Source organism: Eumetopias jubatus, unplaced genomic scaffold, assembly GCF_037043125.1.
Source record: "Eumetopias jubatus isolate StellerSeaLion01/CBP00866 unplaced genomic scaffold, mEumJub1_p1.0 scaffold_8, whole genome shotgun sequence".
In the NCBI taxonomy this organism is placed as follows: Eukaryota; Metazoa; Chordata; class Mammalia; order Carnivora; family Otariidae; genus Eumetopias; species Eumetopias jubatus.
This window is the reverse complement of record NW_028274814.1, coordinates 24,718,893-24,744,220: the sequence shown is the minus strand read 5'-3', so window position 1 is coordinate 24,744,220 and position 25,328 is coordinate 24,718,893. Positions and strand designations below refer to the sequence as shown.

The 25,328-nt window shown below is 44.1% G+C and overlaps 1 protein-coding gene across 8 annotated transcripts in view; it reads left to right on the top strand.

The window, feature by feature from the left end:
• CELF2 (CUGBP Elav-like family member 2) overlaps positions 1–22,613 on the top strand; it is a 292,606-nt gene extending 269,993 nt beyond the window's left edge. For 2 of the 8 annotated variants that reach the window (XM_028114645.2, XM_088025813.1), the window contains exons 10-13: positions 6,105–6,236; positions 12,715–12,912; positions 17,365–17,508; positions 20,757–22,613. In XM_028114645.2, the coding sequence (XP_027970446.1) occupies positions 6,105–6,236; positions 12,715–12,912; positions 17,365–17,508; positions 20,757–20,884 (602 nt within the window). In that variant the 3' untranslated portion in view covers positions 20,885–22,613. The remainder of the gene's footprint in view (positions 1–6,104; positions 6,237–12,714; positions 12,913–17,364; positions 17,509–20,756) is intronic. The other 6 variants (XM_088025812.1, XM_028114649.2, XM_028114646.2 and 3 more) reach the window with 6 other exon arrangements.
• The last annotated feature ends 2,715 nt before the right edge of the window (positions 22,614–25,328 follow it).

Sequence of the window (25,328 nt, the reverse complement as noted above, 5' to 3'; positions counted from 1 at the left end):
GTGTGTCTACCGGGGCGCCTGGGTGGCTCAGTCGTTAAGCGTCTGCCTTCGGCTCAGGTCATGATCCCAGGACCGAGCCCTGCATGGGGCTCCCTGCTCAGCGGGAGGCCTGCTTCTCCCTCACCCACTCCCCCCTGCTTGTGTTCCCTCTCTCGCTGTGTCTCTCTGTCAAATAAATAAATAAATCTTTTTTAAAAAAATAAAGTGTGTCTACCGTAGACAGTATAGGCAGATCTAGGTTTTGTGTTTTTGTTTTTATTGTTGTTTTTGTTTTTTTAATCCAATTTAACAATCCCTGCCTTTGGATTGGATTGTTTAGTTCGTTCACATTTAATGTTCTTATCAGGTTGCATTTGTATGTGATGTTTTACTTCCTGTTTTCCATGTGTCTCAAGTTGTTTTGTTTTTGTTTCTCCTTTATGGCTTTATCTTGCATCAAGTGAATATTTTCTAGTTACAACATTTGAATTTCTTCAGTGATTTTCCTCCATACTTTTTAAAGTTTATTTTCCTAGTGGTTGCTCTATGATTTACCACATGTGCCCTGTCTTACTAGAATCTACTTCAGATATATACCAACTGAATGCCAATGAGATACAGAAACATTCCTCCTATCTGTGACTCCATCCCCTCTTGTGCTATTTATATACGTATTACGTCTATGTTACTTATATGTAGTTGCAATTAGGTAGTATAATAGATGTAGTTACCTAATATAACTATGTGTACCTAATGTAACTATATACTAGGCAACTATATATGTTATACTGTATAATATATAGTTACAATTATTACTCTATGTACTTTAAACAGAGAAGAAAGGACAGCAGGTGTGTACCTATGGAGTTTGTAACCTCCTTATTTACCATCTCTGGTTCTCCTCACCTCTTTTCGTGGTTACTATCTGGTATGATTTCCTTTGCTGCAATGCAACTTTGTCTCCCCCACCCACTTCCTTTGTGCTTTTATTGTCGAATATACTTCTAGATGTTAGAGGCCCAACAGCACAATTAGATACACACTGCTTTAGGCAGTTGATTTTTCAGTCAATTAAGAGAAGAAAAGAGAAATGCAATTATACTTAAGAACCTACTTAATTACCTTCAGTGGTGGTGGTGGTGGTGGTGTGTGTATGTGTGTATTTATATTATTGTCCGGGATATTGCTTTCAGCCTGAAGAACTTGCTTTAGTATTTCTTATAACACAGGGACTGCTAGCAACAAATTCTTTCAGTTTTTGTTCATCTAGGAATGTTCTCCTTTAGTTTGAAGCATATCCATCAGAACTTCATTTAGTGAGGGTCTATTGGTTAAAAAAAAAAAAAAAAAAAAAGTCTGAGCTTTTATGTGACAATCACTTCTTTATTTTGCCCTTATTTGTGAAGTGTATTTTTGTTGGATATTCTAAGTTGACAGTTTATCTCAGCACCTTTTTCTAATCTGTCTTCCATTACTACTGTTGAGATTCCAGGTACTGAGGTGTCTAACTGTCACTTCAATGACTTACTGAAGGCATTTTTTTCTCTCTAGTTGTTTTTAAGATCTTCTCCTTGTCTTTGGTGTTCTGCGTTTTTGTTTGCTTTGTGTTCTTTTGCTGTAGTGCATCTAATTATAATGATGTATTTTTCTTTTTCCTGATTGGAATTCATGGGAATCCCTGAAAATAATGGATTTTGGAGAGGGGGCAGGGCATCTTACCAGTTTTAGAAAATTCTCAGTCATTAACTCTTCTCATACTGCCTTCTCCCCATTCTCTCTTTTCCTCCTGAATTTCATCTAGCCATGTTAGATCTGCTCTGCAGCATTTCAGCATCTCATGTTTCCTCAATTTCTGTTATGTATAACTCCTCAAATCGGTCTTCCAGCTCCCTAAATTCGCTCTTCTACTGTATCTAATATACTGTTAAACCTGTGTACCCAATGAATTTTGTATTTTGATTATTACATTTTTCATTTCTAGGATTTTTTTTAAGATTTTATTTTAGAGAACATGAGCAGGAGGGAGAGAATCTCAAGCAGACTCTGCACTAAGCCTGACCTGGGGCTTGACCCGGGTCATGACCCTGAGATCATAACCTGAGCTGAAACCAAGAGTCGGACACTTAACCAACCGAGCCACCCAGGCGCCCCTCTAGGATTTTCATTTAGTTATCAGTGTACTTGGTCATTTTTTATAATCACATGCTTTTTTCACTTCTCAAAGCTTTTTAAATTTCTGCCAACATCTTAAATGCACTTCCTTTCTGTTGTGTGCTAACAAGTCCAATATCTGAAATCTTGGTAGATCGAAATATGGTGTCTAACTCTGTCTCTGTCCTTCTTACTGTCAGCTTAACTATCTCAGACTTTATTTCTAGGAATTCTTTGGGGGTGAAAATAGGTCCTCTCAAGGATGACTTATATTTGATTCTGAAGATGCTAGAAGTACAGGCCTGGGATCACTCTAAGTTCGAGACATGTGAGTTTTTGACCACTCAGATGAAATAAAGTTGGGTTGCAAACTCACATGAGGGCTTGACTATCGTTTAACATTATCAGAGAAACTGCCCTCATCCTACTCTGCACTAAGTTTTGAAACAAGCAGTTTTCCCTCTAGTGTGCAAAGAGGGAGTATTCTTTGTTGATGCTTAGATTGTTTAGCCTTTTGGGGTTCCAGACTCATGTAGGGGTGGTGTCCTGTCAGATGCTATACCTCAGATGAGCCCTAGACTTTCTGGTATTTCTTAGGCACTGGGATGCTTTGGCTAAAGCCAAAATTTATACGTTCACCAAATGCCCTTAAGGAGAAAGCTGCCTTCAATGCACAATGACTTCTCTGGGTTCCCCCTTTTGACTTGTCTTTGATTTCTAAGTGTTCCTTACTAAGTTTCCAGTTACTGACGTGATTAACAGTAGTTTAAAAAATACCTTCTTAAGCATTTTAGTTTTTTGGTTTTTTTTCCTACTGAGAGTCTCCCTGGCAACCTAGACCACCTGATTACTGGAAACAGAAGTCCCCTAGCTGGACTATTTCCCGTGGACAAATACATTTAAATCTGGCCTCAGTCTAGATATCCCTCACCAGACTGCTGTGCCAGGGAGTAAGGGGTAAAAACTATGCACGTTCTGATTCCAAACCCGTAATAAAAGCCTGAAGAATTTTCACACAGTTTTAGGTGACACCGGGGAAGTACTTCTAGAACAGTAATATGAGCATATCTGTGAACCATTTCCCCGGTGAAACCACCATAACTGGTGAAAATTATAAAAGTCAACCACTTAAAATCTCTAGACATTGTCCTAAAAACACACACAAACGGAGAGACGTTCTGGCAGATGTTCTGGCAAAGGAATAAAGGTAATGTTGATTTGCGTAAGTTATGTTTAACTGTTAAAATTGTTATAGTGGTATATAAAAGAATAGAAATAGCATACGTTCCCTTCAGAGTAGTAGAGGGGAAAATGGAATGTGAAAAGAGTAGTAACAGTCCTAAATGAAGGCAAGAAGAGAAATTATAGGCAGGACATATAGCACAAATTTTAAGTTTCTACTAAAAGACTGTTAAATTGTTAGGCTATAGTTTTTAAAACCTGTGTATATATTGATTATAAGAGAGAGAGGTAAAATACAAACAGACAGAAAAGCAAAACAATAGCAAAAGAGACACCATTCAAATAACCAAAAAATCTGCTGCCTTATTTTTTAAACGTCATACAAAACAGATTTCAAGGTAAAAGTAGAAATAAGAACATCACCACGAAAAGTTTATTACACCAGAAGATAGAGTAATTTACAAACCTCTATGCAAGTAGCAACATAGCTTCAAGGTGTATTCCAAAAAATTTCCATATTTACCTGGAGAAACTGATATTACCATAGTGGAAGATTTTCACATGCTTCTCTCAGTAACGGACAGCTCAGGCAGACAAAAAAAAAATAAATAAATAGGACTTAAATGTAAATGTTCCTGATTTTAAAATTTTATTAAGAGCATATTAATACTTTTGTGCCAATACAAATCTGATAACTTAAATATACAAGCTCCTAGAAAGCGCTGACTTAATAAAATTGGGGAGAGAAGAAAAAAGTTGAACAATCCTATTTATTAAAGAAACATAATCTGTATTTTAAAATCATCCCATGAAGAAATATCAAGTCCATAACACTTTTACTGGCATATTCTCCCAAACATTTAAGTTACAGGTAATTTCAAACTCAGGTAATTTCTTCCAGAAAATGCAAAAATAAAGGCACTGAGTCAGTTTCTGAGGTTAGCAAAAGTTTATTAGCAAAACTAAAGACAGCACAAGAAGAGAAAATAAACGCCCATCTTATCCAGGTACACAGGTGAAGAAATCCTGAAGATATTATCACATAATGAAGCCAAGGAACCATTGTTTTTTGTGAGGTGTAATAATGGTTTTGTGATTTTTAAAGACAACATCCACAATTTTTAGGGTTGCATACTGAAGTATATAGAGGAGAGATGACATAAGGTGTGAATTTATGCCTTAAAATAGAGTAAGTTGCTTCTCAAATATTCTAGAATGTGGATCCGAGTTTACAGGAGTTTGTCATGTTATCGTCTCGTGTGTGTGTATTTGAAAAGTTCCCTAATACAAAAGGACGAAAGACATTGGATTATATATAATTTTCTTTGAAAAAAGAGAAAGAAAGCACATACACATTATGAGGTATCGAAAGCGAGTGCCATGTGTGGGTAGAAATGTGACAAGGTGGGGAATTCATTTTTTAGGCATTTGATCTGACCTCATCCAGAAGGGATCCCAAGCAAGGTGCATTTCCAGCAATGCTCGGTATGTGGCTTCTGAAGGCAGTACAAGGATGAGCTCCAGCTGAGCAGGAACATTCCAGAAGGATGGATAAAGTTCCTGGCCATCCTCGATTTCACAGCTAGAAATGGACCAGATGCTTCTTTTTGCACTGGCTGGAGTTCAGTTTAGCTTTTACCCTCCGTCACCAGGACAAAGGGAAGTGATGTACGTGGGAAAAGTCAGCAGAGTATAAAGCTATACGACTGTATACAAATGTAAGATACTTGAAATATTATTTACAGAAGCCATTATAAATGTAAAAGGGATAGGGAGTGCAGTTGTTCTGGAGAACAGTCTGGCAGTTCCTCAAAAAGTTAAGCATAAATTTATCATATGACCCCGCAATCCCACTCCTGGGTGGGTAGGTGTGGGTGTGTGTGGGTGTGTGTGTCTGTGTGTGTGTATCTATATATACACGTATACACTCAAGAGAAATGAAAACATACGGCTACAGGAAAGCTGTATACAGATGTTCAGAGCATCATTATTCATACTAGCCCAAAAGTCAGCACGATCAAAATGTCCCCAACTGATGGATGGATGGATAAACAGAATACAGTGTTTCCGTACAACGGAATATTTATTACTCGGCAGTTAGAAAGGGACGAAGTACTTACTCGTGCCACGCGGATGGACCTTGAGAACACTTTGCTAAGTGAAGGAAAGCAGTCACAAAAGATCACAATTTGTATGATTCCAGTTATATGAAATATCGGGCACAGCAAACCCATAGAGACCAGGAGTAGAGGGGTGGGTGCCAGTGTGGGGGAGGGGGGGTTGTGGAGAGGGGAGAACGGGGAATGCATGCTAATGGGTATGGGTTTGTCTGGGGTAAGAATATTCTGTTAGATGGTGGTGCTGGCTGTATAACTCTGCGGATAGACTAAAACCCACTGAATTGTACACTTGAAAGCGATAAATTTTACGGTATGTGAATGACATCCCAATAAACCTGTTACCTAAAGGCAGGGTGGGCCCTGAAGTCTTCAGTCAAATTCAGGAAGATGGAGGATTTCTTTTTTTCAAAATTTTGTTGAGAAAAGAAAATGCTGAGTCTGAAGCAGAAACAGAGAAAGCCAAGAACTGCCACTTACCACCGCCCCCGGGGTGCCGGTCCCTGGCGAACCTGGATAAGGCCCCGGCCTGGAGGGAGGCAGCTCCGGGGCCCTGGTGCCTGAGCGGCGCCCCGCTCTGTACACTGTGGGAAGACGAGTACGTTCCGGGGCCGGTTGGCTTTCACTCACCTGGTGCTTTCTCTCCCCATCTCCCTGTCGTGTTTTGTGTTTCAGTGGCTGCTTCAACCCCCAACTCCACTGCTGGTGCAGCCATGAATTCTTTGACCTCCCTTGGGACGCTGCAAGGACTGGCGGGAGCCACTGTTGGGCTGAATAATATTAACGCACTAGCAGGTACCCTAAACAGTGAGTATTTGCTGCTCTGGTGGACAGCCTCCCCCCAAATTCTCCCCCAGTAACGACCTGCAAAGGAGAGGGAGCAGGGAGAACTACAGCTTGGGATGGAGGAGCACATGCCGTGCTAGGCAAATGCTGTCTACGCTCACTTTGCCTCCAAGACCACCCAACCCCACCACTCCCGGTCTCTTCTAATACGCAGAATGTGCATCCGTCCCCAGGTTCCTGTGGCACACGGACAGCTGCAGGTTTCACGCGGGGGTCGTGTGGGTTTGGTTGGGGTCTCTTCTTCTGAGAGGCAGTGTGTTTTAATCGAAAAATAGGACTAGAAGTCAGGACGTATGGGTCCAGTTCCCAACCTGCAAAAAATCCTGAGCAAATGCTGGCCCTCCCACCCCAGGCTACAGATCCCATTTGAAAATGGAAAGTTCTGGATCAGATGATCTTCCGGGTGTCCTCTTGCTCTAGAGATTCATGACATATATAGAGAAGGAAAAACAAGGCCTTGGAAAGAAGGAAACAGAGGGGAGTGCAGAGCCCCACCGGCCGTGGCACGGGGTCTGCAAGCGCCCACAGACAGGACTCCCCCCCGCCCCCCACAGCATCTTCCTCTCTGAAGAGGTGCGTGTTACCTTGGCAGGCTGAGGCAGAGTCGCGCAGCCGGCTTGCAGGATCCTCTCAGCCTGAAACCTAGGGACGCACTGAGGAACTCCAGATTCTGTCCTACACAGCTTGCCCATTTCTGCCATTTCGGATCTTTGGCGGGGCGGGGGGGGGGGGAATGTTGGGGGGATGGAGATAGTCCCCAGACAGAGAATAAGTCCTGTTTTAGCCTTGTGCTTGGCATTGGCCTCTACACTGGGGGAAAGTGATCCTCTGCCCACAGAAGGGGGGCACCTCATTTGCCTTTCCCTCAGTTCAGTCCCGAGTCGAGAGTAGCCCGACCCAGGAGAGCCCGAAGGGACTCTGCTTTGGGGGCCCAGTGTCCTACCATGCAGCCCGGGCAACCCAACGCCTGCCCACTTTCAGCTTCCAGAAAGGGGTCCTTGGCAAGTTGGTTTCAGCCGTGATCCAAGAAGTGAACAGTCTTTAAGGGGTGATCAGATGATACAATTTTTTTTAAGCAAAAAAAATCCCAGTAGTTCTATACTTGAAAGAAAATCTCAAAAAGAAGGCCTTGTAGTTTGATAAAAAGGAATCTAGAACTTACCAAATTTTCAAGATTTATTAGACACTTTTATTCAGATGCTCTGGGAAAAACAAAAATCGGGACTGAGTTCTACCGTAGGCCAAAAAGAGAGGAGACAGATTATTCCCTCCCGATGGGACAGTCTTGATTAGCAAACGGTACACGCAGCGATAACCATGTGACAACGGAATGTTTTATTCCAGTCAAACTGCCTCCAGCTCCCCACTTCCCACCGGCCCGGGAGGAGCCCTCATTGCCTTGACTCCTGTTTCCGACCTTGTTCTGCAGACGCTCCGCCCCACTCCTCCCCCTCGGCCGCAGACTCGTGTGTCTGCGCACATCCCTTCATGCTGCTTCTCTTACCCCAGGACCTAGTTCCCCTAAAACAAGGACTTTGATTTGATCGCCTGCCTGTCCTGTCCTTGGTCTGCAAAGTAACAGGCCAGTGGGAATGGCTGTCCTCCTCAGCACGTGCTCATGACTGTGTGCGGTCCTCCGTCTGTGTGGTCCTGTCTCCATCCCAGTCCCCGGTGCTCTGCTGGTGTCTTCCCGTCGGTGCCGGGAGGGACTAGAGAGGGGCTCTGTCCAAAGGCCAAGAAACTAGGACCAGGCCTCGTGTGGGCTCTGTGTCACACACATTTTGCTTCTGGCAAGGACAACAGGCTTGAATCGTTTGGTTTTCTAAACTTTTTGCAATTGTTGCACATTTTTGCAACTATCCACAAGTATGGAGGGTTGACGGGGAATTGAGAAGGTATTTCGTTTCAAACAGCCCCTACCAGACAGTGTGAACCAGGAAAATGTTTAATTGCTCATTGACAAAAATCACAAACAAAACTACATTCCTTCTGATTTGGTAAATGTTACTAGCCCAGAGCTATTTAGGAATCCCAGCACTGGCTTGGAGCTGGTATTGGTTCCTTTTCTCAAATACTGAGAGGAAACCAAAGTACATAGAGTGTTCTCTTCCAGACCACCCTGCCTGAATGTGAGCATGCTGCCTACCCTACTGAATAAGTCTCAAAGAAGGTACTCAAGAGACGTTACCGGAATAGAGGCAGCTTCTAAAATAGTTGGCCACAGCTTCCATATCACTGCTGTTTCCTACCTTACTCCATCCCAGGAACAATGACTTGCTACTGAAAGAACTCTCCGGTTGTCCAAATAGAGCCATCTCTTTCCCATGGACAAAGGAGCCAGGAAGAATGTAGGTAGATGGAATCCAGTTAATTCCCAATTAACTCATCTTTGTAAAAATGTTACCCTCTTCACTGCCACAGGGCCCCTCGCCTCCCGAAATAAAGTTTTGGTTAGAAGACAAGTAGCTGAATTAAACTGCTCAAATTTGATAGCCCTTTTCTTCCCTTCTACATTCATGAGTGGAGGGGCTTAAAAAAAGTAGAGTTAGAAGCCTAAAGCTAAAAGCAAAAGTTGCCAAGATCAGAGGTAAGGAATGTGGGTGGTGATTCATTAACAGCGCTTTCAGTTTTGGATTATTTGAGTGTTCTCAAGACGTGTTTTGTACATAAGACGTGTTTTGTACATAAGACGTGTTTTGTACATAAGACGTGTTTTGTACATAAGACGTGTTTTGTACATAAGACGTGTTTTGTACATAAGACGTGTTTTGTACATAAGACGTGTTTTGTACATCTGAACTAAAACAAAGTATTTTTGCAGATATATCCACCCAAGAGTCGGTATCTTTCTGTCGGTGTTTTAATGTAGGTCAAGTGACATACTTTTTTCTCCTTGTTCAGATCACGTCGTTCTTCCAAATGGCTTACCATATAGTGCTTCAAACTAGGATTTGTCAGAAAATAACCAAGCACAAGTGCCTGGTGAATAATGTTTATGGAGATACAGTTGACCCTTGAACAACATAGATTTGAACTGTGCAGGCTCACTGATAACGCGTATCTTTTTCAGTTAATACAGTAGAGTACTACAAATGTATTTTCCTTACGATTCAGTAGTCAGGATAGGTACTGACTATTCACAGGCCATGTGCAGGGATCCTCCCTTATTGAGATTGGCCACATCTGTCATTTTGTCCCTTGTCCAAACAGCATGCATGGGAATTTAGATTTAATGGGATGAAATGACTGATCCATTTGGCTTTTTTTAAAGAAAATCCCCATTCTTTTAAGGTGAGACATTTATTCAACTTAACTTTCTTCAAACCTCTGTAAACACTGTCCATAGTTTGTGCATGTAATCAGATACCAGCAGCTGAACTGACAAGTGTTATCTTTGATATAATAATTATTTAATATAAATCTTCCTTTGACGGTCTTTCAAATTCCACCAGGTAATCAATTACCTATTCTACCTTGGCTTTGGCAAACACATACCCCAGGACCTCCAGGATACTTTGGTCTTCAATATTCTCAATGCACTTGCCAGAACTTGTACACTTACTTTTGCTCAAAAGGATGGTTATACCACGGAGGAGGAAAGGCCCGGGCTCAAGAGCCCTTACCATCCCCTCTTTGGCATCAGCACCTGTTGGTGCCCCCAATACCATTTCTGTCCTCGCCTCAGGCAGGTCAAGCCAGCCACAACTACCTCCCGCACGGGTGGCATCACTTGAAGCAAGCAGAGCCCTTCAGAAAGCAGATTTGCCCTGAGATGTAGTCCAAAACCCTGGCCAAGGACCGTGAAGTGTAGGCAGGAACAGAGTGACGATGTGCTGGAATGTCACTTGGTAGGGCTGCAGGCCTCACGATGACTCTAGTCCTAAAACCCATCCCGTCTTTCAGGAGCACTGAAGTTCATTCTGCTTCTGTGTTTCAAGAGGGAAAAAAAAAATTGGCGAAAAGGTGGAAAGAGAAGAAAAGTCACCTGACCTGGATGATTTAAAAAAAAAAAAAAAAAAAAGGGAGACATGTACCAGAGAGGAAGGGAGTCCAGGGCCACAGTGAGGCCTGCAGTGAAACACCCCCCCGTGGGTCTGGCCTCTGGGGAAGCTACGACGTGCAGGGAGGCACACCGGCTGCAAACCGCCAGGCCCTTAGCCGACAAGGTACCAGAGACGCAGGGCTCTACCGTTCCGGTGACAGCAGCAGAGCTCCGAGCAGCCCCGTACGCTGCGATGCACACCTAGACTCTCCCACCTTGGGGCAGAAGCAGAGTGGCAAGTCACCAACTCACTCTCCTGCGAGAATTCCTGCCCACCCAGGGGTCTGGCTTTCTAGAGGGCTGAGCCCCACGGCGTGATCGTCTGTGTCCCTAGCACCTATTCACAGCCTGACGGAAATGAAACAGATAGCACTGAACTGTGCCCAACTCCCCCGGAGTCATTTTACACCCTCCTGTCACCTTTCTAGAAAAGAACCATTGCTGTTTCTTTGCATTCACACAAATATTGGGAGGTGAGGATAAAATAAGACCAAAAGGAGAAAAGCGAAGTTACTCCCCAGCCTTCAGCAGCCCTACGAATACCAGGGATGGAGGACGAGAGAGGCCTGAGTGGGGTTAAATGGGATTAGCTGATGTCTGAGGGACTGTTGCATTAGGAGGACACACTAGTTCCAAGCTCTTTAACAGCATTTATTTGACCAAAAAAAAAAAAAAAAAAAAAATGACAGCATAGAATGCTTCTCAGTAAGAAACTGAAAGCAGAGTCCACAGGACCTCTGCTGGCCGGCACCTTTTTAGCTTCGTTTGTATTTGTTGCTAGATCCACCCGCAAGGATGTCCTTTTTCAGGAGGCTTATCGTTCCATTCTTCTGTCCTTCAGAGGCTCCTCACCCCCACCCCCACCCCCAGTGCGGTGTCTGTACTGAGGAGACTGTACTTGGTGACTTCACCCAGGGCCCACTTCTGTCCCCTCAAGCCCCCCCCGGAAGAATACCAGACTTGAGGCACTATGCATTTCCTCTGCTGTTAAGCCATGGTCTAATTCATATCTTGTGTGTAGTCCTTTTCACCTAAGAGATGAAGTTGTCAGAGTAACCGAGGCATGCTGAGAGTACGTAGAACATTCCCCACCTGCTCCATCTTCTGTGGATGGCACGCAAGAACACTGGTGGGTGTTGACGTGATTCTGATATTGGATTCCTCTGTATCATTTCTAAGCATCTTTATCTGGTCCTCTGTCCTCATTAGACTTCTTGCCAATTTGTTTTTCAGTTAGTCATCTTTGCTATTTTAATAGCCCTAATCAACAGCCCTAATCCATTCAAGAGTTTCATTAATGTTTTCAGTGAGTTCTTCCCAGAAACGGATCTCTTTTTTAAAATGTTTTAATCATAAAGGCAACTAAAGGCTATTATGATGTCACCTCTTCCATTTCCTGTGTTCATACGAAAGTCAGCACTCTACAAAGTGTTGCTTGTTTTGACTCAGGACTCAGGGAAAATGTGGCACAGTCAGCCACCATAATCGAGCGAAAGAGCAGTCAGGATACAAGAAAAAACTCAAAGTGCGCTGGCCGGCATCCAGTTCCCATCCGTGAATAGCCAAGATCCAGCTCACAGACATGGGTGTCACTTCAGTTAACCGGAAAACACGACATGGAGCGCTTTCAGGGGTGCACGCTCCCGTGACCCGGATTCATATTTGCCTGTGTGTCTGTCTGCTACTCAAGTTGGCCCCATTCTATTTGGAGCCTTTCCCACTGAGTAAGCAGCCTCAGTTCTCTACAGTTAGATTAAGGGTCCCCATTTTTTCCTATGCTTTCATTCTTAATCAGCTAGGCGAGTCTTTCTAAGGGCCCACTCCCCGACGACATCCCTGAGCTGTTTCAGGGGGCCGCACACAGGTTCCCTGGGGACAGAGCTGGCCTCCGGGACCATCTCATCAGCCTGCTGACAGAGACAAGTTTTATCCCTTTTTCCGCAAACCCTTGAGCCATCCCATGGCTCCTCAGAGCGCCCGGGAAATGGACTTAAGTGCATAGCTGTTACGAGCCCCCGTCACTCACGTTTTCTTACATGCTTCTGGGCTCTACGAAGGAAAAGGCTCTCATTTCAAAACGATACCAGTACTTGCCAGTAGCACCGTGCATGGAATTACGATGTCCTGTCTCACTGTCGTGCCTCCGTGAAGTCTGCTCACTGGCCTTAGGGAGTGACGGCATCGTTGCTCAGGGGGTTTCGTGGGTTTTGTTGTGTGTTCCCCATCGTGACAACGTGTTACGTCATAGTTTCGTGTTCACTTCCGTGCCGGTTTCATCGGTGTGCTAGCTGCATGCACTTGCTGTTGTTACTTGTGTCAAATGATTCTCTAACTTCCTTTGGAAAGCACTAATGAAAAGTGCTATTTCTCTTCTCTATTGTTGGGTTTTTTGTAAAGTTGCTCAAATGCTCTCAGGTATGGCGGCTCTGAATGGAGGACTTGGCGCCACGGGCTTGACGAATGGCACGGCGGGCACCATGGACGCCCTCACGCAGGCCTACTCAGGGATTCAGCAGTACGCGGCCGCGGCACTGCCCACTCTGTACAGCCAGAGCTTGCTGCAACAGCAGAGCGCCGCGGGCAGCCAGAAGGAAGGTAGGTGCTCGCCCAGGGCCCGGGCGGCCTCCGAGAAACTCGACGGAGCCAGTGTCCTAGGAGAGAGCCATTATTTTATTTCTGCCCCTCACGGGATGGGGTTTGTTTTTTCTCTCTTAAGAAACCTAACGGGACTAAGCCATTGGTTTGAATCTTCTCTCCTGTCCTCCGCAGACTTGTACTTCTTTTATCTTGCAATTTTTCCATCAGTCTTTTAATTTACCTCCTCAGACGTATTTCTCACCCACTGCGTGCTTCTGCGCAGTTACCTGAGGGCAGTAGTTGCTGCCCTCAGAAACCGGGCAGGAAGCCGCTCTCCCAAGTCAGCAGGGACCGTCTACTACACATTAACTGCTCCCTAGTGGAAGGGGTCAGTCGATGGTCTTCCCAGGCATGTCCCCACGCCCTGTGGCTGGTTAGCTGGCCTGTTCTCTTCATAGGCGAAGGTTTCCAGGGTAAGGATAAAATGCACCATCAGGATCGGCTGGGTCTGTGTTGAATCGGGGGTCTTCTCAGGAAGTAAGGACGTGATTGATGGTCTTGCTTCTCTGCCAATGAGGCAAAGTGAGTCTCAGGAAGTGAATGCTAAGAATAAATTCAAGCTAATTCTAAAACAGTTAATGAACCAGTCCAAAGAGGGAGAGCTTGTCTTTTCCTTTCTTCCTTTTGGTCTCTTCTCCTTAGTAGAAATTGCTTTCAAGGGAACTCTGCACCATGATGGTATTTATTCTCTTTCACACCTGTCGGAGTATGGCGGAAGGGGCTAGAATAAGGAAGTATTGCTGAGGCAGTTTTTACAAATTTCTTTCCCTTCTCCTTTATCTTCACCCTTCGTTTCCAGACTGTTCTTGTCTGCGTATTTTAAATATGGTGTTCTATAAGAATAGAATGTTTTAACTTTGTAAAGTTGTGAACTTTAAAAGGGACACAGCTTTAAAGATACTCTTGTAGAACAAAGGTTTGTTTCCATTTATAAATCGTTAAAAATGAGATATATGAAAATCTAAATTCTTCATTATTTCAACTTTCTCTTTATTCTTAGCTGTGACCGTTAGTGTAGATTTTTAAAAACCTGCACCACCGTTCAGGCAACTGTATTTCCCGAGGCATGTGGAGACCCTACGTCATAAATACCCTGCCTTCCCAAAGAAGGGCCTGTCCTGAGGTCCCTTGTCTGGGGTCAGACTACCACGGTGACTGTGGTAGGAGGGGTCTGTGAGATAATGATGTTCTTAGGCGAAAACATAAAAGCCGGTTCCCCGCAGGATTCTTAAAGAATCTTGGCCACTGCTCCGTTGCCCAGCAGAGCCTTAGAGCAAGCAACGTGACGTATGTCACCGAGAAACACCAGTCACCAGTGGACTCGCCATGTACTGGTGCAAGGATAGAATGTGGGCCCTGAAACAACCGTCCTCTGCTGCTTTACCGCAGCTCACTGCCCCGCATTTCCAAGCCTTGCCTTTTTGGGGTTGCCTGTGCAGTAGCTAACCCTCTGGGATTAATGTGAATAATGGCTGCCAACCTGGGATCATTGACATTTAGGTATTGGGGCTACCGGTAGCATGGTTTAGTTTTGATTTTTTTGGTGGTGGTGGTGGTGGTGTTTTTTGCTTTGTTTAGCGTTTTTAATCATCTCCCACCTTCTCATACCTCTTTTCTGATCACCTTCTTTTCACCCAGTTGATGTGTGCTCAAGAAATTTAAACCATCTTAATATTAGTTTGACTGCAACATAATTTTCAAAACAGGTTATACTTGGAAGGAAGAAAGAAAAACCCAATGAATTCCACAACTAAACAGATTTTTAGATTTTCTGCTCCATGGTTTTGTCCTTTAGTTAAGAGAGTTGAAAGTCAAGTTGATGCATTTAGTCATGTGCCCTAGTATATATTTTCCCACAGGAAAATGAGCCAGGCTGGCTTTGCTGCTGCTGTTGTTTTAAAGTGGCTTTGATATATTCCCCAGCTAAATCTTCTGAAGGGTTATGGCATCCCTATCGACCTCAATCCAGGAAAGTTTACCATCTTTCCTATCACTCCTGAATACTCTCTGACCTCTGTCATACCTACCCATGTTCCTTGATTTGCAGAAGGCAGTCACGCACACACAAGTAGGTAGAGCCTCAGGAAGGCCACAAAGCAGCTGGTGGGTGCCGGCCATCGGCCACAGACACCCCCAATGCTCTGTGCTAGACCAAGTGCCCTATCTGAGAAATACAAAATGTGAGCACCCAGCCAGCTGGGACCAACACTCTAACAGAGAACTCCAGCAAGTTACAATGCCGTGTACTGGGAGAGATCCGAGGAATGCATCATCTGTCAGCAGGTTCTTACTTAAAAGCAACAGTGAGGTGGAGACATAGGTGGAACCCTCAAAGACGTGTTTTTGTGTCTCTACCCTTGGTATCTATGGCAACAGCCGCCTTCTTTGCACGGAAGAGAGGTTTTCCCCATCGAGTCACCTTTTTCTTATTTTAGTGTTCACAATTCTGGCAGTTTGCAAAATCAAACTATTTCTGGGTGATGAAAACTGGTGGGGTCCACACTAGGAGATGCTGGTGGCACTTTCACCTGAGAAAATGGTGAATAAAGAACAGAGCCTCCTTAGAGTGACCTTTTTCATATTTTCTTGGTCCCCCCACGTGGCACAGATACAGTCGGAATGCGCAGTGTTCTAGAATGCCAGGACTGTCCAGGCGTAGCCAGTACTCTGACAGAGTGCATTAAATTGCATTTTTTCCCCGGGCCTCAGGAGCTGAGAGTGGGTCCCATAAATCCTCATTTGTACATGCGGACCTTTTATTGAGAAGGACCACGAAACCTGGGTGGTGCCAGATTTGCCCGGTACACACACTGCCGAAGCCGTGCCTGGCCTGGTGGCACTCCAAACATCCCTTTCCAGTGTTTGGGTTTTCCACCTATTCATATTAGTGTTGATTTTTTTAAGAATTTTTTTAAACCAGGAAACATTTGGGGACCTAAGACCTGCAACTGTGTCCCTTGAATTACAGACTGCCTCCTTGGCACTGGAATGTGGATATGTCCGGGGGAATTGTGAGCGACACAGAAAGTTAAAGTGGTCATGTTGAACTTAAATGCTTCATCTCTGTGGCTTCAGAAACTTGCTTCCAGAAGACATCCTTGGGAAAAGTCCCACACATTAGTACACTGTTTTTTTGTGGGAAGAAACTTGGTTTGACTCTTCTTTACAAAGATGTTTCTTCTATTTTTACAAAGTTATTCTTACTCCGGTTTTACTTCTCTTAGACCCAAATACTACCCACCACCACACCCCCCTGCAGGGACCCGTTGCAGCCACCCCCTGGGGCATCCCAGTGGGGCAGGCAGCTCTGGTTCCTTCCCCGGATGCCACTGAAGGTTCCAGGAGTCAGCTGCCAAGGTTACTTCATCTGTTTTGTGAGCACCCTTCCCCTCCAGACACCACGCCCCGAACTTAGAACATCCTAGAGACATCCAGCCCTGGGGGGGGCCCCCTCCAGGCGCGGGGGGGGGGGGCGGGGGGGGATCTGTAACTACCCCAGGCGGCTTTGGACCTGGAAAGCCTCCTTGCCTGTTCTAGGTTAGATGATTACCTCCCATCAGGTCAGATTCCCTCCTTTTCACCTCCGGATGGCTCTCGGGCAGGTGGCTAGAGAGGTGGGGAATGACAGGGGAAGACAAGAGGAGAACTTACCTCTCTAACCAGTGTAGCTGAGAGGACCTTCCATACTCTGCCCTTGCTTCCTGTTTCTCTGGAAAGTGATGGCTCTGAGCTTGGTCTCTGCCTAGCTTCTGCACCTTGTGCGTTCATTTCCAAGGCTAATCCCCAGTGGTATAATTCCTATCACAGCTGTGAAACTCTAGCTACCTATTTTTCCCTGCCTTGACTCACTGCCAGTCATTTCTAATAAAAATGATTATTAGACTCTGTTAAGAGATTTGGCAAATCAAAACTGGATGGATAATTAGGTAAATGATTGAGAAATCCAAGCAACATTACTGCTATATCCATTATTCTAAATTGCTGCAATTTGCTTAGAACACACAGGATTCTCTCAACTCCAAGAGATCGTACATACATACAACAAAACACAGCCACCCAGGAAAAACCCACTCCTGCATTCTCCCCCCCACCTCTACCCCATGGGGACCACCTTCACCCCCATGAAGAGGAGACTGAAAATATGTACACTAAGCAAATGCGAGCCACAGAAGATCAGTGAAAAGACAGCTATTGCTGACCAGTGTCTTTGGAAATCAGGACCATCTGAAGGATGATTCCCGTCTTGAAAGACATACCAGCACTTGACATTTATCCATCTATCTCATTCCCTTCTAGCATGAGAGAGAAAGGCAAATGCTTAGGCTATCTGTTGTTAAAGCAGTCCTAAGAAGAGGCCTTGGGAACTAAGAAGCGAAGAATACCTTACTCTGATTTTTTTTTCCTCTTTAGGTCCAGAGGGTGCAAACCTCTTTATTTACCACCTTCCACAGGAGTTTGGAGACCAGGACATTCTGCAGATGTTCATGCCTTTTGGAAATGTTATCTCTGCTAAAGTCTTCATTGACAAACAGACCAATCTGAGCAAGTGCTTTGGTATGCAAAAGAAACCAAGCCAGAATATTAACAGTACATTCCCAAGTGTGAGGAGTCACGGGAAGGAAAATGTAAATGGCAAATATTTGAGAAGTCCAGATAGGGCCTTCCCTGGGTGGTGCTATTTCCTGGTGTTCTGGATCCATGTAAGCAGATCGGGCAAAGTCATTTAGTCAAAAGCAGAGGAAGGGGCTATAGAAAAAGGAAGGATCTGGGAAATGAAACTAAATGCCCACGCCTTAGATGATGTTGTGTACTGTGCTACTCAGGGTCTTACTACACGCAGCTAGTCATCTTTCACTAGTTTCTTCAAGCCCCACCGCTGGAACCACGAACTTGAGCAGAGGGAAATACAGTTAATGGACTACAGCGTAGTTTAGGCGATCCTGATACAGAGCAGTACTGCAGACACTGCCACGAATTCCGTAGCCTTCTAGGTGCGGGAGGCTTCGGGCACTTGTGGATCTGGGTAGCAAGTAGTATGGGGAGGCTTCCTACATTCTCACATACCTTCACAGTAGGGGTGTGGCCACACTGCAGCCCCCCCCCCCCCCCCCCCGCCAAGCTCGGGCCGGGGAGTTGATGCCCATCACGGTCCCAGGAAGTGCTGCATTATGCTGATTCGGGAGCCAGAATTTGGGATGATGGGCTCTACAGGGCCTGCCCGAGTGGATGCAGAGCCCAGGAGATGCAAGCATTCAGAGAACACTGGAAAACCCAGGTCCTCGGTGGCCTGGGCTGTCGTGCCCTCCTTCCTCACGCAGCCCAGACTCTGTGCTCCCTAAGAGAGAGGCACACTCTCCACTGGCCCTAATGTTTTAGAAGCAGAAGCATAGCATTCATTAAATCTATTTCTTGTTTTGCTTTTTGAACCCCTTTGGTCTCCAAAGTAGCTTAGAGGCTAGAATGTTCAGAGTATAGATTACTTGCTTGGCAAGTTCTGGCCCAGTCTGAGATCGAACATTTGCTTTCATCATTCCTCCAATCTAGTAATTCATGGAGGTAGTAGGCAGTCAGAGCACCAAACAAATTGGAATAGATCCGGACCCAGGAAATACAAAGAGAACTATATGGTATGAAGAAAAACATCAAAGGTGGTAGGAGTGGTACTCAAACTTAGTATTTGGCTAATTGGAAATGGGCAACGGGTGTAAAGAGAATGTTTTGGCTTCTAAAACCCCATTATCGTAACGTCTTTCTAATCTCTGTGCCATCACCCAGGAAGGTCTGAAGCCTCTGTTGTTAGGGGAATTAGTATGTCAACCATTGAAAGTCACTGTTTTTACCCAAGTGGACAGGGTGTCAGCCTGAACCGACCCCACTATCGCTGCTGCTGTGACAAGTACATAAACCCCCTTGTGATGGCGCACCAACAAGTGAAATGGAAAGGGAGTGGTTACATGGGGGGGGGGGGGCATGTGTGTTTCGGTGGGTGCTTACCACTCGGAGCTTCCCTGCGCGAGGTTATGAGCCAGACTTTTATACTCCTCATCACTAAGCAATGTCCTGGGTTTATTTGGAGATCGGAAAGGGATTGTGCTTCAGGGTCTGATTTTGAGAAAAACAGTTGTTAGTGCCTCGAAAAGAGATTATATCAGCCCACATACTCTTCAACCAAGGTGTAATAATGCAGGCTATACCTATGAATGTCGGCAGACAATGGTACTTAGCACTATGCACTGTTTTCAATTTTTATCAAAAGCCGCAGCGTCCCAAACCTACATTTCTCAGTGAGCCGGCCTAATTTGGCGGGGGGGGGGGGGGGGGGGTCCCAGATTTGCTAGTCTTAGGTAGCCCATTCTCTCATGCTAACCTCTTGGCCAGGTTTCGTTATCCATTTCACCCTTGACCCATTTCCATTCTTTAATCATCTTGCTGCTTCTGGATAACGACCTAGAAGGAAAGGAGAAAATCAGAGCCAAAATCTTGGATTCGAGAGCACATATACTGGGGATTAGATTTAGTAAAAATCTGTACCACCATTTTGCAGTACAGCCTGCCAATGAAAAGCTTTTCTGCATTATACCATATGCTCCTTTTTATCGGCTGAGAACTCTGCTAAAGTTATATTTATGTCCTTTTCTTCCTCCTCCAGTTTGTAAAGGAGTTTTCTCTTTAGCTTTAGATTTTAATAGCAGATAGTTGAAGAAGCTTAGTATAGAACCTTCTGAACAGCTGATGTTGAGAACTGGAATCCACCCAGTATAATAGCTTCCTTTCAACCCCAGAAGTAGGGACCGTACGAGTTCAACACCTTTACGTCGGCATTACCTAAAGAAAGCTTTGCGTGTACCTCTTACCCCCACCGCCAGTGTTAGAGCAAACTATTGTGATCAGAATTCTGTTTCTGGGTCTTTGCAGAGCATCACTGGCCCTTTCTCAACAGCATGCCCTCCCTGCCATTTTGGTGGTGTTAGGACAGACCAAGATACTGGGAAGTCTGTGAGGATGGCTCTTAAGCCCTAAGCTATTCAGACTCTTTATTCTGAGGGGGTATAATGTAGCAATTTCCAGTCTGTCGAATGCAGTGGAGCTTTGAAAACGGAAGTTGAGATGATAAGAAAGGACCGGCATTTCCCTTGGGGGTTCCCTAGGTCCCTCTCAGAAATAACTCCAAAATGTTAAAAATCAAGTACAAATTATCCTAGAGTTAATTCACTGACTGACCCCATCCGACAGTCGAACAGGTGTGGGCTGTGTGGATACAGATGGGGAACTGGAATGAAAGTCGGGGTGTTTGCAGTGTACCGTTTACCAGCCCTTCATTTAAACCGCACCTGGTTGGGACATGTGAGCCTCTGGGGACCCTGCGAGCCCTGGAGTATCTATGCCTCTGCCTCTGTGAGCACCACCACGGGTTCTGTCAGAAGGATTCCAAGGGGCTTGAAACCCAGACAGACTTGACCGAAGTCAGTAAACAGACCAGGAGTCTGAGAGTCTTGAGATTTCGTTTTTCACAGAGGAGAGGGTGGTTGTCATGATACCACATTCCCAGTCCGACCCGCTTTTCTCCCTGTTTCTCAGTGGACGTGCCCAGGGGTGGCCATAAAACACACCCCGTCCGTCCACGGCCGGCACACCCCGACCCGAGCAGAGCTGCCCGCGGCCGAGCGCACGGCACCTGCCCACGCTCCCCACCACGTACGGTTACACTCTGCAGCCCCGCCCCCACGACGTCCTGCTCGCTCCCGTCTCCCGCGCTGCCTCTCCGTGCTGACTGCCGCCGTCCTTCCCCTTGTGTCTTCCAGGCTTTGTTAGCTACGACAATCCTGTGTCCGCACAAGCTGCTATCCAGGCTATGAATGGCTTTCAGATTGGCATGAAACGCTTGAAGGTCCAGCTGAAGCGCTCCAAAAACGACAGCAAACCTTACTGATCCTAACCCCAGAGGCTCCCTGCTCTTATTTTAGCTTTCTTAGGGTAAGTCCCACAAGCCAGCCTGTACTCAACAGGAAAGGCAGAGGAGGACCACATTGCCAACTTTTACCAAGAGAGACGGTTATTTTTACTATAAGGCCTCCATGTCCCCTCCCCCGCCCCCACCCACTTCGCCATAATTAAAAACTTGGGCTACCTTGTTTCTATCGAGTAAAACTCCTCTTCCAGTTGTGCCACTGTATTCTCCTTTGTTTTGCAATTTGAATCTCCTTTTACCTTTTTCGTTTTGTTCTTGTTTTTTGCTTTTTTTTTTTTTTTAAAGAAAAACACACATAAATAAATGACATCTTGAGAATTTAAAAGGCAAACAAAGGCTAACGTGCAATTCTAACTCTGAGCCCCCTGGTGCCCCAGAGCACTGCCTGGAGAATTCGCCCCTCCTGTCTGCGCCCGTCCCTAGGAGGGCGCCGGCCGATTAGAGGTTAAGGTGGTGGCCCAGCTCGAGAGAGAAGCCAGGAGAAGCACTTAAAACAATACAAACGTCTTTCCACTACATTTGGTTTGTTTTAACAAGTAGGATTTTATTTTAGGGTTCAAAGAAACATGACATTTATCGGTCAGATTATTACACTGGTTGTCTATTTTGTTGTTTTATTTTAGTTTTTAGAAAGGATTAATGTAAAAAAAAAGATTTAGAGATCTGTTTCTTAAAGCTACAGGGTTTAAAAATAAAATAAAAATGAGTGAAAATACTTGATGTTTCTTGAAAGATAAATTTAATAATAAATAAATAATACATAAATACATAAATAAAAAAGAAAGCCACAGGCCTGTAAATTTTATTTGTAAAAAAAGCATTTCTATTTTTGTACAAAATTTTTACTGCCTCAGAAATAATGGAAGTTATTTATTGCCTATTGTTAACTTATTGGGTACCTAAAGAGCAGTTCTCTGTGCTAGCTAGATCCTTTTGAAGTAGTCTCTAGAGGAATCGTTCTAGGAATGGGCTTTTTTTCACCGTTGAACCCTAGGCCTGCAGTTCATGCTTTTCCCTCTTGTTGTTTGTATCTGTCTGACGATTTTGTTTGTAGCCTCCATGATCTATCTAGTTTATAGTTCGGTCGTCTGACTCTCCCCCACATGTTACATCCGTTGAAACTGGATCCTCCCCTGCTGTCCCTCGCCAGCCCCCACCCCAAAACTCCTGGAATCCATCCCCTCTCCTCCTCTGGATGGATTCTCTTGGGGTTCCATTGTGCTGTGGATAAAGATTGTAAGAAATGCAAATTACGGGAATGGCTCGTAGACTCCCGGGATGACCTAAGATTTGCATTAGTTTTTCTCCTGCACCCTTAAGAGTGATTTTGTTGCTGCTGCGTAGATTCTGTGTAACTTTTTACTCTCCCTTGTTTTCTCCCTAGACATCTTCATGCCCGTTAGTTCACCGTTTGCCTAGCATGTCCCTGTGGCGTCTCAAAAAAAAAAAGTTTCATCGTCCCGTCATTGTTTCTGATGTCTTTCTGACCTCACATCACATTTGGTTCTCCTACTGACCTTTGATCTAGTTTGACCTTTGAAATTTGCATGTGACCTCATCTAGCTATGAATTCTGGGAAGTCAATGTGAAAAACATTGCAGCATTCATGCAAGACTGAAATTTATTAGACAAATTAATTATAGAAAAAAAAACCTGTGGCAAAAACGTTTCTTTCTTATTTTTTTTTTTTTCATAAAACAGACTTGAAAGTATTATACAGGGATTGGCATTCTTCCCGGTCACTGGTAACAATAGCAATATGTGTCCAGGGACACAGAATGTTGGTTTCTAACAGACTACTTCCAAAAACAGTTTGAGAAAAAAAACTGTCTGATTTTAAGTCTCTAGAGGTCTGTAATAGTTTTTACATTTTTCAGGCAGTGTAAAGTTTTTTGATAAGGCCATTTTAGGTGGCTCACTTTCTCATTAAGATATATATATAGAACCACTTTTTGTAGATTAGTATAAGAAAAATATTTACCCTGTTTTGGGGCAAATGCTACCTATTTGTGTCACCTTTTGCTGAACTGACTCACAGTTAGACAATCCATGGTTTAATGCACATGAAATTACCTATATTTTATACTGTTTCAATGTACAGGAGAAAGGTTACTGTAAACTGTTATGTTGGTGCTTCTGTGAATTAAGTTGTGGTTTCAATCATGAGTCTTATGGTCTTAATGTTCTCTGTTGATAAGACAAGGTTAGAATTGGTTTACTTAAAGAATTTCAAAAAAAAAAGTTTGCTTAAAAAAAATTTCATGTGAGGGGGAAAAAAAAAAAAAACCCTATTCCAGAATAAGTTTTGTGTTGGCTTGTAAAGCATTGATGTCATTTTTTTTTATTGTGGACTATTTAGATGTGTTTGTGTTCAGCAAAATGTGATTTTTTTTTTCTTTTAAAGAAAAAAAGTGAAAATATATAGTGCCAAATTCCAAAGGTACTTCCTTCCTAGAGCTTCAGTGTGTTTCTTGTGAGAAGTAATTTGATAACATGGGTATTTTATTATGTGTTTTGTATAAATCCCTAATATTTAAAAAACAAAAAACAAAAAAAAGAGGTTAAAAAGTTTGTTAACTTGCTATCCTGTGGTCTTGTTGCCTGAAATTGTTATTGTTTGTTATTTCTCTATGATGTTTTTTGTAAGACATTGTATAAGTGCCCATGTCTCACTTTTTTAACCGCTCTGCACATCAATGCTGTGATGGCAACCTCACGATGTATTTCCTTCATAATCTATGGAAACCTCTAAGGTGAGAAAGTTCTGAACTTCTAACCCTTTCTACCCAGAGCTGTCTGGAGCGTTGGTAACTTTTTATACCGTTGTCATTTCTGTTTGTTCCAGGGTGTTTCTAATTTGGACTCCCCCCCCCCCCCCCCCCGCCTGGCCCATACATCTTTTGAGTTTTGTCTTTTCTACTTTTTTTTACCCACTGGTTGAGATCCAAAAGAAAAAAAAACTCCACAAAGCAAATCTGAAGGGAAAAAATATATCTTCACCCTCTCCGTTTTTTATTTCCTCCCTACACCTTTTTTTTTTTTTTTAGTTTTGATTGATTGATAATCTCTGGTCATTTTAAAAAAACTAATGTGCTGCTGAAATTCCTTCTCCGGTTTTAATTAGAAACAGTGGATTCGATAAACCTTCTAAGGGGGATGGTAGGTAGATTCAGCACCTACATCATTAACCTTAAATTCTATATGCTTTTGAGATCAGGTGTAGGGGTATGTTCTAGTTCGAGAATATTTTCATATGCCTTCCAGTTAAACGACTTTGTGATGGGGTAGCATTTTGAGGGATTTTTATTCCTTAAATACTCCCAATTAATGATGTTTCTAATCAGCCACTGTGCTGGGCATTCTCTGATCCCAGGAGATACCTCTGATTAAGCAAGGTGCCTGGGGTTAGAAGTTGATAGTCCTTTCTTTCTCTGCCTTTTTGTTAATTTTATTAATTGAAATCATTGAAAGGGGACTGACCATCTAAGTCCAACTCTATTCTTTATCACAGTTACTGACCAAATACCTAGCACCAGATCCTGCTGCCGCTCTATAAAGTGCCATATTACTTTGACTTCGACTTCACGTTGAACAGAACTCTCACTGTCTTGACAAACCCCAGTGTCATCCCTAAGGCCCCAACACAGACTCCTGCCTTCTTGGCCCTGGAAGCTTGTCTTTAAAGGAGTTCAGAAACTGCTGGCTCCCTTTCCTTCCTCCTTCTCCCACTCACCACTCTGTTGAGTTAGTTCCATGTGGACGTGATAGCCCTGGGATGGAAAGGACTAGCCTCTAACGATGCAAAAAAAAAAACAAACAAACACAAAAACTAAACACAAAACAAGTTTCCTTCTTATAGCACATGCACTTACAATGAAATGATCTGTATTATCCTCACACGTGTTTACTACTGCTGGGGCCTTCCTTCATCCTTTGAGGGCTATTTTGTACTTCCTGCAGCCATCAGCTTAATGCCAGGAGTCCCCACACATCGCTCTCTCACATACAGCATAGGGTGGTTTGTGGATGCACAGCACACAAGAGAACACCACCATCTGAATTTCAGACTGTCCTTTCACCCACCTGCATCTCCCCCAGAGGAGCTTGAATGCCGGTGACAAGAGGCTCAGGCTGGGCACTTCACATTGGGTGTTTCTTATTTTGCAGGCAACCAAAACAGTACATTTCAGGGGGAAAGTCTTTTTTTTTTTTTTTTTTTTGCATGTTTGCATTGCTTAAAAGCTGACCCTCCTCAGAGACAAATTGACTTTTACTCACTTTATCTTTTAATGTCAAAGGAAAAAAAAGCTGCAAGGGTGCAAAGGGCCTGTGCCAGAAGGAACAACACACAGGGAAACTGCTTTTTTAAAATCAAGTGTAGAGAATAGTCGTTTTTACACTAAAT